General features: G+C 42.9%; 1 protein-coding gene across 1 annotated transcript; it reads right to left on the minus strand.

Moving 5' to 3' along the window:
- Positions 1-2,422: 2,422 nt before the first annotated feature.
- PNO1 (partner of NOB1 homolog) lies at positions 2,423-14,494 on the minus strand (the record flags this gene model as incomplete). The annotated part of the gene is made up of 7 exons (XM_084623828.1): positions 2,423-4,482; positions 5,243-5,313; positions 6,561-6,678; positions 8,343-8,403; positions 9,387-9,470; positions 12,679-12,828; positions 14,261-14,494. 7 exons carry the CDS (start codon positions 14,492-14,494, stop codon positions 4,415-4,417), a joined length of 786 nt encoding a protein of 261 aa, XP_084479954.1. The 3' UTR covers positions 2,423-4,414.
- Positions 14,495-14,586: the final 92 nt, after the last annotated feature.

Genomic DNA, 14,586 nt, shown 5'->3' on the forward strand with positions numbered 1-14,586 from the left:
ATTGAAAGAGTTGGACTTGAAGGGTTGAATCGTCACTTGGATCTCTGGGTTGATTAAATTGGGGTCCACTAAGGAAGCATGGATAGCTGACACTTGTGCTCCGGTGTCCCTCCACGCGGTGACCTTCTTTCCACCCACACTCACAGTTTCCCTCCGCTCCAAGGGTATCTGGGAGGTATCTGGGCCTGTGGACCTCTGGTGTGATTCCGGTGCAATGAACTGTAATCTGTTGGGGTTCTTGGGGCAGTTGGCCTTTACATGCCCCAGCTCGTTACACTTAAAACATCGTCCAGCTGACGGGTCACTGGGGCGAGGAGGGTTGCTGGAGAACGGGGTGGTGGGACGATAAGGGGTCTGGAGGGTTCTTTGGGAGGTAGGTGGGGCTTTGGGCGGCCCCCGGTAATAGGGTGTGGTCTGGGGTGGTCCCTTCTGGTCTCCGCTCCAACTGCGACCAGTTTTCTTCTTCTCTGCCACCTCCACCCATCTGGCTCCAATCTCTCCTGCCTCAATTACAGTTTTGGGTTTCCCATCTAGGATGTATCTTTCTATTTCCTCAGGAACACCCTCTAAGAATTGTTCCATTTGCATTAGGAAGGGCAAATTTACTGGAGATTCAACACTTGCTCCTGATATCCAGGCATCCCAATGTTTTACAATGTGGTAGGCATGTCGGGTAAATGACATGTCTGGTTTCCACCTTAGGGCTCTGAACCTCCGACGAGACTGCTCGGGTGTTATCCCCATTCTGACTCTCGCCTTGGATTTAAACAGTTCATACTTGTTCATGTGTTCTTTAGGCATTTCAGCTGCCACCTCAGCTAAGGGTCCACTGAGCTGCGGCCTCAGCTCTACCATGTATTGGTCAGTAGAGATGTTGTACCCAAGGCAGGCCCTTTCGAAGTTTTCTAAGAAGGCCTCAGTATCATCACCTGCCTTGTAGGTGGGGAACTTTCTGGGATGGGAAGTGGTACCTGGAGAAGGATTGCTAGGGTTTGTTGGTATATTCTGCTGGGCCTTTATCCTCTCCATCTCCTCCACATGCTTCCTCTCTTTTTCCCTCTCCTCCTCCACATGCTTCCTTGCCTCCATTTCCCTCTTGTGGGCAGCCTCTTGGTGTTGTTCTGCCTCCCTTTCTTGTTCCTTCTTCAGCTGCATGAGTTCTATCTGTCTTTCATGTTCCCTTTGTTTTTCCTCAGCCTGAAATTTGGCTAATTCCAGCTGTAGTCGAGCTGAGGATTTGGCCATTCTAACCTCTCTGTTTTTAACTAACTTTACACCCGAGGTTTAGAAATAAACAAACAAAACTTGGCTGTAAAATTTTGCTGTGCTGGAATAGAATACCTATTCTCTGATAGTGATTGTCAGCCTACAGAAAAAGACAATTCCCTTGTCTCTGCTCTGGGCCCAAATTAAAGCAAAAAACCTCCAACTACTTGGAAAACTGCTTACCCAGCCCAAAGAAAAAAAATTTCTTTTCAAACCTGTGCTCCTTGTAAAACAAAAAAAAATCAAAATCCTAAAAAAAACCCTGCCACTTTTGTCTCCAGGCAAATGGGTAGAGCACACACCCCCTATTTACTTTTAGGAAGAAAAGAAAAAAAAAAACCTCTGGGTTGGAAGACTGTGAATTTCCCTGCAGGAGTTAAGTACCCTGCCTCCAGGCAAAGAAAACCTGCAATTCACAAGATAATCCCCTTTTGTCTCTGCTTGGCCACAAAGCAGAGAGAAACCAAGCTGCTTTCAATTTCAAAGCTGCCTTCTGGACTTCCTAAAAATTCCTTTTTAAAATCTGTATTTCTAGTTCAAAAAATCTCAACTGGATCTCAAAATGATTTCAGGTTAATCCCACCACTGTGCCACCATGTCAAGGTTCCTCCCCCACTCTGAACTCTAGGGTACAGATGTGGGGACCTGCATGAAAAACCTCCTAAGCTTATCTTTACCAGCTTAGGTCAAAACTTCCCCAAGGTACAAAATATTACCCCCGTTATCCTTGGAATGGCCGCTACCACCACCAAACTAATACTGGTTACTGGGGAAGAGCTGTTTGGACGCGTCCTTCCCCCCAAAATACTTCCCAAAACCTTGCACCCCACTTCCTGGACAAGGTTTGGTAAAAAGCCTCACCAATTTGCCTAGGTGACTACAGACTCAGACCCTTGGATCTTAAGAACAATGAACAATCCTCCCAACACTTGCACCCCCCCTTTCCTGGGAAATGTTGGATAAAAAGCCTCACCAATTTGCATAGGTGACCACAAACCCAAACCCTTGGATCTGAGAACAATGAAAAAGCATTCAGTGTTTTACAAGAAGACTTTTAATAAAAAATAGAAGTAAATAGAAATAAAGAAATCCCCCCTGTAAAATCAGGATGGTATATATCTTACAGGGTAATTAGATTAAAAAACATAGAGAACCCCTCTAGGCAAAACCTTAAGTTACAAAAAAGATACACAGACAGAAATAGTTATTCTATTCAGCACAATTCTTTTCTCAGCCATTTAAAGAAATCATAATCTAACACATACCTAGCTAGATTACTTACTAAAAGTTCTAAGACTCCGTTCCTGTTCTGTCCCCGGCCAAGACGACTACAGACAGACCCTTTGTTTCTCTCCCTCCTCCCAGCTTTTGAAAGTATCTTGTCTCCTCATTGGTCATTTTGGTCAGGTGCCAGCGAGGTTACCTTTAGCTTCTTAACCCTTTACAGGTGAGAGGAGCTTTCCCCTGGCCAGGAGGGATTTCAAAGGGGTTTACCCTTCCCTTTATATTTATGACACACGGGCCTTGCAGCTGTTGTGCTTTTGCTATAAAAACAGATTAAATGGTCACTTATCTCCTAAACAGTTTTTGGATCCATGGCACTATTTTGTCTTTCACCTTACGAGAAACTTACTGTCAGTAGCCTCTGAGGAACCTTCTCAAAAGCTATTTTCCTTTGTACGTATCATGCTGGTTAATCATGATTTTCCAGATGGCAGATTTAGTTGAAATGATAATTACAAGTAAAATGTGTTAAGTACATATGGAAGACTTACTAGTCTATGATTTCTCACATATTGCCAGAGCTTTTTTTAAGTACAGGCACAACATAGCTATTACTCCAGAAGCTTGGAAAGTAACCATCTTTAAATAAGATTTATGAACTCAGCCATTTCATATCTAAGCTCCTTCAGAAATCTCAGATGTATACCATGTGGGCCTGGTGCCTGCTTTTTAATGCATCAATTTGTTCAAGTACTTGACACTTCAATCTGAGAGTGCATCTTCATCACAAAGAAAATGTCCCTGCCCATTGTCATCTTGAGTAATGACTTAAGTCAAAAAGCCTAACCACTGGACTCAAGGTGGATGACAACATCCAGCAAGGGATGTGTCTGTGGAAAACTGTACTTTTCCTGTTCCAAAACATAACTAGGGACACTAAACACTTGAGCTATTAACCATTTCTGTACAGTATCTTATGTTCTGTGATATGTATACCAGGGGTCTCAAACACAGAGGTCACATTTGCTGCAGGCTGCCAAGCTTTCACCTGCCACCCCCCTCCCCAGCATGCCACATCCCTGCTCCTCTGCCTACCTCCAGGCACTTTCCACCACCAAAGAGCTGTTTGGCAGCACTTAGCTCTTTCCAGGAGCAGGGAGCTGCATGCTCAGGGGAGGAGGTGGAGAAGAGGCGGGGCAGGGATTTGGGAAAAAGGTTGGAATGGGAGGTGGGAAGAGACAGGGCAGGGCCTCATAGAAGGGGTGGAGTGGAGGCAGGGTGTCAGTGATGCAGCTCTTGAGCCACTGTACTAGTCCTCATGTGGCCCTTGTGGTGATTTGAGATTCCTGATGTATACTATACAAAGTATCATGACAAGATTTTGGTCTGCAGCTCAGATATGTACAGGCTCTGCTTCCCCCTCCTCTAGGAATTTTATAAATAAATCACCAAAGGTGACATACAATCAAGTGAGTCAGACTGTTGCCACTGGTCGAAGAACTAAGTTTACACAATTTAAGAAATCTGAATGCATGAGTTTACAATGCTTCCTAACCAGTCACTTTCTTCAGAAACCAACAGTCCTGTTCATCAGGTTCATCTAAAGATGCTTGCTTTAAGTGAAAGATACAAATTAACCATACTTTTGATTAGTGATAAAGCATTAATATTTAATGAACATACAAGGGTTTTGTTAAATTACTTAAATATTTTGTCAAAAGATCAGACATTATGCCTGAATGAAAACAGACTGCAAAAGCAGCCCTATTTTCTTCTAAACTTCCCAATCAAGTTGAAGGAGGCTGAGCACCTGTAAGCTTCATGCAGAACTTGTGTTATTTCTATACACATTAGCTGTGTATTAAGATCTCCAGCCACAATCTCTGTATATTGGATACAGAGTCCCAAATTAGAGTCCTGGGTCTTAGAATCTGTCAGCTGCTCTGCTTGCCACAGCTCTAATATTGCCATAGACTTTTGATGGAGGGCTTCCTGCAGAGAAGACAGACACATTATTATAAAATGCTATTGACAGATAACCATTAGTACAAACTCTGCTGTAAGATTAAGGCTGCTTTTGAAAGCTCAAGGTGTCTGCATTACTGCCAATGCAATTTTCCCTGACTGACGAGGCTCCAAAAGAAATCATCAGCTTGTCAGCAGATTATTAAGGATTCAATATAAAGGAGGAGATAGTCGCTATGCTTTGGTAAAGCTTTGCAATTAATTGCAAGAAATATAGATTTGTTGTTTACAAGTGATTTTTCTTTAGAAGTCATTCCTAGCTGAAGAGGATTGGCAAATTATCTATTGGACACTAAGCTTGTGCTAACTTTTCATTTAATAACCCAGTACTGTAAGACTTTCAACTCAGCTGTTTTAGCTAGTTCTAAACAACAAAAGCCAGAAACGGGAAATGTCACTAGTTAGTGCAGCCCTCTGTGGACGTTCAACACTCCCTTCCCTGCTCTGCTTAAAGCACGAAGTTGGGAGGTACACACGCAGGGAGCAATTTTGCTATCTTTACTCTGCAACAATTGGAGTACCTAGGAGCAGAAGATCTTTCCCCAGCAGTAGCAGTCAAGAATGAGGTGAGTTAATCTAAGAGTTCAGATTTAGAATAATCCTCTGGCAAAAAAAAAATATTAAGCCCTACTTAAAGCAGCAATGATCGCAGTTTCCCCTTAAATACAGATCTTACAACAAATCAATGTTTTTGCACAAGGGACTGAAGTTACTTAATAGGGCTTACCTAAAATGAGATTGCAAATTGCTGTTCGTGCCATCTTAATATTCTGAAAAGATCCTAAAATATGAATTTTCCTGTAACAAGCAACCAAAACAGTGTTATTTGGGAAAGGTTTTTTCCCTTTAAGCATGTAGTTAATATTATGGTATTCAAGTGAATTTGAGAATCAAGAATCAACACACTAGATCTTTGGCAGCGAAGTACTAGTGAATTCTAGTCTTGCATTATTAATTACAACACTTGTAACAAGGATGATTGAGCTGGTGTGTTCCTTTCACTTCATGCTACCAACAATAGGTGGAATCTCTGTCCCATAGTCTTTTCTGATGCATAATTTATTTCCAAAGATGTTGCGATTAGCTCACAACATTGGAGAGGTCAAGGTTTTGAGTTGTTCTGTGATGAGAGCAGTTGTAACCAAGTTTAATAGCAGTGACCAGAGGAGAAACTGATCTGGAAGTCCAAGATCCCACTTCCCATTTAAAGAGACTAAGCATCCCAAACAGTGAACAACTCATTGCTATCCTCTACCCTTTTCAATGTAACTTGTGCATGCTCACATTTGTAGATGCAAACTATATATCTGCACTTCCAGCTATCACATGAAGATGCACCTTAATACTCAGACCTTCCCCTGCATTTTATTTAGTGGGTCAACTTGCATCTACAAAAGAGAAGAGGCTGAACTGCGCTCCCTCTGAAAGCTTATCTTTAAAGTCTCCTCAAACATGGAAGCATTAGAACAAGTCCCCATCGACTTCCCTTCACCAGATCATTATACTGGATAGCTCAAATTCAGTCAGAGAGGGAGGCTAATTTGTGCTTCACTTTAAACATGTATTTTCATATTTTGAGCACCTTCCATCTTTATAACCAAAACATGGCTACCTGTCATCTGTACATTCTTTCAATCATCATACCTCTTCACTGATACTGTTTGAGGTTCCTGCAATTTAGGAAGCCTATAATTCTGGGGGACACCATTCAGCTACCATCAGAACATAACTCCCCTACCCATTCAGCTTCCAACCTCCAGTGATGTTGCCTCAGATGCTGATCCTACTATTGGCCCCTAAGGAGCATTCACCTTTCATTACCATGTAGGCCAAGAATTCAAGCACTTTGAAGATGTTAGTATTCATTGGTTTGGAGAGCAAGAATCTTGAATGATCCCATCATGTAGAACTGTCCCTACATTTAGATGCACAACACTGCATTCTGGGTTACTGCACAGAAGGGAAGAATCAATGAAGGATCAAATACAAGTTTTAGGAACCGCACATTGCCTAGAAATTAAATATGAGAAGGAGAGTCTACTTACGAGTCAGCAAGAACTATTCGTGTCCTGGTTACATTTTCTATAGTGAATTTGGTTTTTCCACCTTTTCCCGCTATTCTTCCTATTGCTCTAGAAAGGTGATCTCCTTTCAAAGGCTTGACTAAAGCAGAAGGGAAAAAACTGCATTTCATTAGCCAATAGGAATATGTATTTCTATAGCAGCTTTTAGGGTCTTTCAAATCACTTTACAAACAGGAATGAGTTTCAAAATACCTCTATGGTGACAGGGAAACACTATACCGGGATTATTTTATTCACTACAGTGGGACAGCAGCTCACCCCAGACTAGCAGTGTGTCAGAGAGGAGTATTAAAGTGATCTCTGTGTAGGACTAACAGAAATCACTCCTTAAGTGGCTGGGGAACAAGGATCAATTCCTGAGTGAGGTGGGAGAGGATCAAAACAATTAACATGCTCATGTAGAACAGAACTGAAATTAGAAACATCTAGGTTCCTATACCACCCTTATTCCTTTGTATCTGAGCACCTTCCACTAGTGCATTCAGCAACGTAACTAACATCTGTCAGTTGTTGTTCATGCTCTCTCATCCTCTCCCCAGGGCAGAACTACACATGCAGCAGTGTTTTGTAGTGGTAGGATTTATTTTGTTTGCTGCTCCACTCAGCATTCGATGAGTGGGAGTCAGGTGTGGGGCAGATGGGCCAAAACACCATTACCAGCCCTCAGTCTAAAACCCAGAGCTATGGCATTCCCTAATACACACCCAGAATGTCACTTTTCAAATTCACTACGCACTTCCTCAACTCTTCTTTTGGCAAGGAAAAGGGTAGCTACAGCATTAATTATTTGTCACAAATAAGCGGCAGAGATTAGGAATACAGGCTTTCATAAACCAGATGAGAACTAACCTGACAAGTCTGATATACTGCTTCTAACCCTGAACAAAATTGTTGACGTTTCAGGAGAAAGGCAATTGTGCTACCACCATGAATCTAGCCAATTTTGTACTGCTGTATATAGGAGTAAAAGTGCTCACTCTGCGGGTCAGGAAAGAAATGTATGTCCCCGAGGAGAATTACATGCTTTTTCAAGATTGTGCAGTGTTACCAATTATGTTATCCAACCCTTTTTTCCGCCCCCGGCGTCTTTAAAAAAGACTGACCTCCCACAGCAGTGAACTACACTGGCTGACTACTTACTACAGGAAGCAATATTTCCACTAAATGAATTTAGGACAGGTAAAATCAAGTGAAAGGTGTCACACTTGCCTCTGAATTCAGAATCAGTTTTGCAGTGCTGCTTATTTTGGCTAAATACCTCCATAGCAGATGTCTATTAACCCACACAATGCTTAAAAAATTGCAGCACAGGTCTGCTGATTCTCACGTTCCTATTTAGGCTCTAAACTCCTTGAGACAAGGTCTGTCTTATTTTGTACAGCATCAGGCACAGTGCCACTGCTCAAACACTACATGAGCCCAATAATCCTCATGACAAACTAGAATCACCCTACTTTTCAGCTAAGATGTAACAGGGAGTGCTGTAGTGAGGTCTCATTACTAAGACTGCTCCTTTTGCAAAATACACGATAGTAGCGTATTATCATAAATATTTGACAAATTCAGTTATATACTACTGCACAGTATCTGTGATTTATGTTGTTTGCTTATATACACTAAGCTACAAAACAACTCACAATGGATCTCAAGTTCTACTGAATATTCAAAGGCAATTTTCTTTTGGGCAGAGAAGACAATGACACCCGATGCACTATTAAAAGTTTTGCAACAGAAGACACTTACCATCTGTAACTTCAAAAGATTCTAGAAAAAGGTCATCTAACCTGATGAGAGCAAGAGCATCCTAAAATATTAAAAAGATTGTTATAATGCTGCAGAATATAGATAGCAAAATATGTCTAACGATCTGCATCATAAACCCTTTTTTTTTTTTTTGGAAAGACATAAATAATAGAACAGATTCACAGAATGACCTCATGTAATGTCTCAAACAGCATCAGGCTAATCCACTGACGAATTAGTTGGGTGCAGCTTATGTTCCTGTATAAGGAACCCTGAATGAGTTTTAAATACCCGATCATGCTCTCTACACCCAAAACACCAACCTCCCACTGGAATGTGCACGTGCATAGAATCATAGAAAATCACAGAATATCAGGGTTGGAAGTGACCTCAGGAGGTCATCTAGTCCAACCCCCTGCTCAAAGCAGGACCAATCCCCAATTTTTGGCCCAGATCCGTAAATGGCCTCCTCAAGGATTGAGCTCACAACCCTGGGTTTAGCAGGCCAATGCTCAAATCACTGAGCTATCCCTCCCCTAGGACAGTGTATAACCAGAAAAATTAAAATGATGAAGCTGGTCTACCACCCTGAATCAACTCATGATTTACTTTAAGCACCAGCATACCAAGTTTTGTTTAAAAAAAAAAAGGGGAGACCTCTAAAGCTTAGTTTAAAATGCATCAAATGGTCTGATGCTTCTTCAAAAAGTTAACCTTAATAGAAGTATATGATGGATACAAGCAAAATAGCGAATTCAAACAAACATCTATGCAAAAAAAATATATATCACCAGAGATTCAATGTATCCCTTCGGAGTGGTTTTGAAATAAAATGTTTACATAACACACATCCCTCCAGCTTTACAAAGGCAAGCTTACTGTACCACTGTGTTGGGAAACTAGAGAAAACCTGCCCCATAACCAGCATCCCCATGGCAAGCCTGCACAGAAGCCAAGGATTTTAAGCCAGCAGGTTTCTATTATCCCTACTTATATTACAATTTAGACTAGGTGACTAGGACCACCTGGCTGCCGAAGACTCACCTCAACTTGAAATCCAAGAATAAATGCTTTCACAAAGTCAGCTGCTTTCGTTAGAGCACTTACGTCTTTTGTCTCTTTACAAGTCTACATGAGAAACAAATTAAGCTGCATGTGAGAAAGAGGTCAGGACTTGAGAAACTCACCTAACAGCTACTAGTCCAAGAACTAAGTCTACTCAGCAGCCTGAAATACACCAGTTCCCCAAGCCAACCCCCTCCTGTCTGATCTACTGCTTGGGTCCAGAGACCCTGGAGTTCTGCTGAATTAACACTGCGCCTTCAATTAATACTGGCCCTCCACCATGGGAATGTGTGTTGCTACCCAGACCACTCACTCAATCAATGCTAGGCAGCCTCTCTCCCCACCAAGTCAGTTTATGCCCAACAGAGTCCTCTGCCAGAATGGGGCGGGACTGAGGTTTTCCTTCTCCTGGAACAAACCCATGCCATCCTCAAACAGAGAGCAGCAAAATGAGAAGCAGGGAGGCACTAGACAGTTTGACAGCCACCAGCAGCAGGCCCTGTCTAAAAGAGTATTGAGAACTTGTATGAATGGAATCCTCGCTAGCATCTCCTTCCAACACAGGGATGTGTGTGTTGGGATTCCTGCCAATCTGTGTTGAGATTCCCGCCAACAGCTGTGTGTGGGGGGAAGCCCACAATTTTGGCCAGAATGAGATTAATGATTGGACAACTATGAGATTTTACCTAGGGATGTGGTGAATTTTCCATAATTTGAAGTCCTTAGATCAAACTGGATACCTTTCTAAAGATATGCCCTAGATCAAACAGACATTATGAACTTGATACAAATGTTGCTGAGTAGGCTATCCAGAAGGTCAGATTAGATCATAGTGATTCCTTGGGGTCTTATCTACAAATTTATAAGACGTCAGAATGATACACAGAAATGCAGGTCTGGACAAGGAGATAGATAGGACAAGGAGAGGCAGTTTTGTGAGTCAGCAGCATAAAGGAGATAGATACTTGCATGACTTTGACTAACGAAAAATAGGTGACCAACAAGGAAGCCTTGTGTGACCACCACCAAAATTTGGAGAGGAGAAAAAGAGGAGGACCCTCCAAATGAAACACTAGAGGCAGAGTAACGTAGGAGGATAACCACAAAAATTAAGAGCAAACAAAATTTCAAGAGCAATAAATTAGATAGCAAGAAAGTCAGACAACTAGTTGAGAAAGATGAGCGCGGAGAGCCTTGACAAATCTCATGGCTTGAAGTGCATCATTAAAGACTCTGGTGAGAGTGGGAGCTATGTATTCTGGGGGCTTCCTCCCCACAATCTCCTCCCTCTGAAGCATCAGGGATGGTCATGGCTGGAGATGAGACACTGGACAGGGTGGGCTATGCTCTGAGGTGCACAGAACATTCTCTCTCTCAGGTAATTAGCTGGATGGTTCTTGCTCACTTGATCAGGACCTAACTGTTCACCATATGAAGGAATTCTCTCCAAGGTGAGACTGGCAACAGCCTTGCAGGTTTTTCCACCTTCCTCTGCAGTATGTGGATGTGAGTCACTTGCCAGGATTATCTGGCCATCTCACTTAATCATTTCTCTGCCACTGTAGAGGCCTCAGACATTAGGACGGACTAAGATGCATCATTCTCTCTCTGTGGCACACAGTAATCGAGGCTCCTGTGGGCTGTAATATTTTGGTCTAACTTTGATTGTTGGGGTTAGTGGGAGTATGCAAGGAGGTGTTAATGGCCTGCCACATAAAGGTCAGACTACACAATCTGGTGGTCCCACCAGGTCTTAAACTTTATATTAGAGTTTAGTGGGCAGAAGCATGACTGGAGAGGGTTTATGATGGAAACAGAAGGAAAGAACCCCACAGAGTGACTACAGGGGAGAGCAAGTCCAGAAATATAGGGGGAGAGATTGGACAATAATTTGACGGGTGATATGGATTAAGGTGGGCTTCTTTTTTCCTATTTATATTTTAAGATTGGGGAGACCAAATGATGCTTGTACTGAGCATGGAAAGAATCGAAGTACGTGTTTGGGGAGGGAGTGTTGGGGGGGTGTTTGAGATTATAAAACAAAAAGGGCTGGGGATACTGGAGCAGGTGGAGGAGGAAAGCAAATCCGAAGTCTCAGTGAGGAGCAGAATGTGCTAGGGGCTGAGGGAGGAGATCATGCTGCATTTTATCCGTGTTTCCTTTGACAGTGGGAGACATCGAATTTAAAAAATAAAAAAAAAATTAAAAAAGGAAAACTGACTGTACATTTTGTATAACATGTCAATATTGTTATCCTCAAGAGGTGATACCAAAAAAGTTAGTAATGCCTTCCTCTAATTGTTCAAGCACATTCCAGAGTCTCAAAAAACAGCAATTTATAAATCTCCAGTTTTCCAAATTCGATATTATGTATATTACACACAAGATCTATGACCAAGTCACAATTGTCAAAAAAACAGAACACTGTCTAAAGACGACATTTGTGCAGGCTTATCTACTGTAAGTCTTGTAGTGAAGACCGTACTCAGAATAAGATTTATTGACAAGGGAAAGAAGTTACCAATAGCTTCCACATTTCAACCCTTAAATTTGAAAATGTGGCTTTTTAAAGATTAATCTGGAACACAGCTTAATAAAAGTATTACAACATGCTATAAATATAGTTATCCACATGTCAGGGGCTTAACAAAAGCTTTAGACACGCTGTTAAAAGTTGTTAAGCTGCATAGGCAGTCAATAAGAATTTTAGTTATGGCTGCAACTATCACTTTCTATATCCCAAGTGACTTGAGCATAGTCCATTAGACAGAAGGAACAGATGCGCTAAGTAATTATGATTGCTTGTCCGCTACGATGAATAAAAGACATTATGAGATTTGGCAGCCCAAAAACATAACTCAAACCATTTACATAACTGTTATACAGTCTTAACTATTTACAAAGGATTGCATTCTGCAATCAAATCTAATGGTTAGAGCTGTTCAAAAACTGATTTTTTTTCCCTCCCTTATGTGACGTCAAATTAGGGATAAACAGCCTCTGGGTCAGTATTGCCAGGGGGTTACTTTTCTCTAAGTTTTATTTATTGCTTTATGAGTAAAGTACTTCAGGACACCTCTGTTAAGTTTTAGTTTGATCCCATATGTTCTACACGGCTCCACTTTAGTTTACTATAGCTAGTAACTGGGATCTAGATAATTAACACGTTTTTGTGCTCCGAACAAATATAAGAGATAGCAAAAGATAAGTTTTCTGACTCAGCTGAACTGAGGTGCTGCATGAAAACGGCAGGAAAGAGCTTTCTCCTTACCTTGATTTCTACATTTCTTGTTTTTAAGTTAAATCTGATTTGAAGATGCAGGTGTTCTACAATAGGTGTGAATATTTTCATCCAGTTTTCTTTCAAAGGAGTATATCTGTTTGCTGGTACAGGAATTTTCCTCATTTCATCTTTTCCGCTCTAGAAAGAAAAAAAGTTCAAGTACAACTAACCACTACTATGATCATTCTTGCCAAAAGACAGCCTATCAGAGTGCTCAATCATCAAATCATGCTTTTGCCTTGAAGTCACTACACCAATGAAAGAAAAAAACGTGTTAGGGAAAAATATCAGGGATTCCAAAATATAGAAGGCACAGACTGCCAGAGCAGTGAAAGAAGTTTTATACCAGTATTTTACTTATGATGGATGAGATTAAATACTAATATTTACTGGACACAGGCAGTGCCAAGGAACTGGAGAGTTATCAATTACTTCAACTTTTAAAAAGCTGAAACTTCTTGCTGCAAATGTTTTCCCGTCTACTCCTGCTTAGTTTCCAAACAGTGTTCTTCAGCTCCAAATTAAAAAGCTCACCGTCACTGAAGAAAAAGTGTGCCTGTGGAGATTATTATAAACAATAAACCTGCTATACAGCTAAAGGGACACAGTCCACTGAAAAGTTTCAGAGTAGTAGCCGTGTTGGTCTGTATCCGCAGAAAAAAAAAGGAGTACTTGTGGCACCTTAGAGACTAACAAATTTATTTGAGCATGAGCTTTCATGAGCTACAGCTCACTTCACCGGATACATGCCCAACTGCTGTAGCTCATGAAAGCTTATGCTCAAATAAATTTGTTAGTCTCTAAGGGGCCACAAGTCCTCCTTTTCAGTCGACTGAAAAGTCACACTTCTAACTAAAAATGTTTACCTATCATTCCCAATATTATTTTAGCTGAATGATAAAATGTTTGTTTAGTTTTTGCATTGACAGCACAGTACTTACTGGTCTCATTGTTTCCACTGTATAGTCAATGTCTCATGTTTGTGAGCAGAAAAACCATTACAAAGCTATATAACCGCAAAACCACAGATGTTTGCGGGTGGACTCAAGACCCGGTCTAGTACCTATTACTTTTTTTGGGGGGGGGGCTTTTTTTTTAAAGCTGACTGGGTCTTTCAAGTTAACAACGCCCCTTTAACACGATAGCTTCAGCCGGCAGGAAGATGAAAACCATCTCCCCCGCCCCCCACCGTGTGCCCTTATTTACCTTGAGAAAACAACAGGACCAGGGCGACAGGACACCGCTCGAACCTACCTCGCTCATGTTTTAACCGGGCCCCAACCCCGCTACAACCCGGAGCGCTGCGCTGCCACGCGGCGGGAGGACACAGCGGCGTGTCGCTCCATGAGCTCAGCCTACGTGCCGGCGCCCTCGGGCTCCGCACCCCCAGGCCGGGGCACGGAGGGGGCACAGGGGAGCCCCGTCCGCCGCAGCACCCGGCTCGCTGACGGCGAACGCGGCCTCAGCGAGCTCCAGGCAGCGGCTGGTTCGATCCAGTTCAAGCCCCACGGGCAGGGCCTGTCCCCGCCACGGCACCCCCGGAGCCCAGGCCCGGCACGTCCCGGCTCACCCTGAGCGCGTCCCCGCAGACGGGCGGGAAGTCAGGCCTCTTGCTGGGCCAGGGCTGCCCCGTGTCCATGCGGCTCCCGCCGCCGCCGCCGCCCCCATCCAGCTCGGCCGCCCGCCGCTTCCGTTTGCTCCGCTTGGGGACCCTGATGAAGCCCCCAGCCTCCGTCGCGCTCTGGGTCTCCGGGGCCGCGGCGGGGCCGCTCCCCCCGATCCCTTCCTCCGCTGGCCCCTCCATGCAACGCTCCACACGTCCGGACGGAGCCGGGCATGGGCTGACGCAGGCCGGAACCACAGAAACGTCACTTCCGTCCTCAGGCCCCCATCACG

Source organism: Lepidochelys olivacea (genome assembly GCF_965140295.1).
Source record: "Lepidochelys olivacea isolate rLepOli2 genome assembly, chromosome: 3".
NCBI classification, from domain to species: Eukaryota; Metazoa; Chordata; order Testudines; family Cheloniidae; genus Lepidochelys; species Lepidochelys olivacea.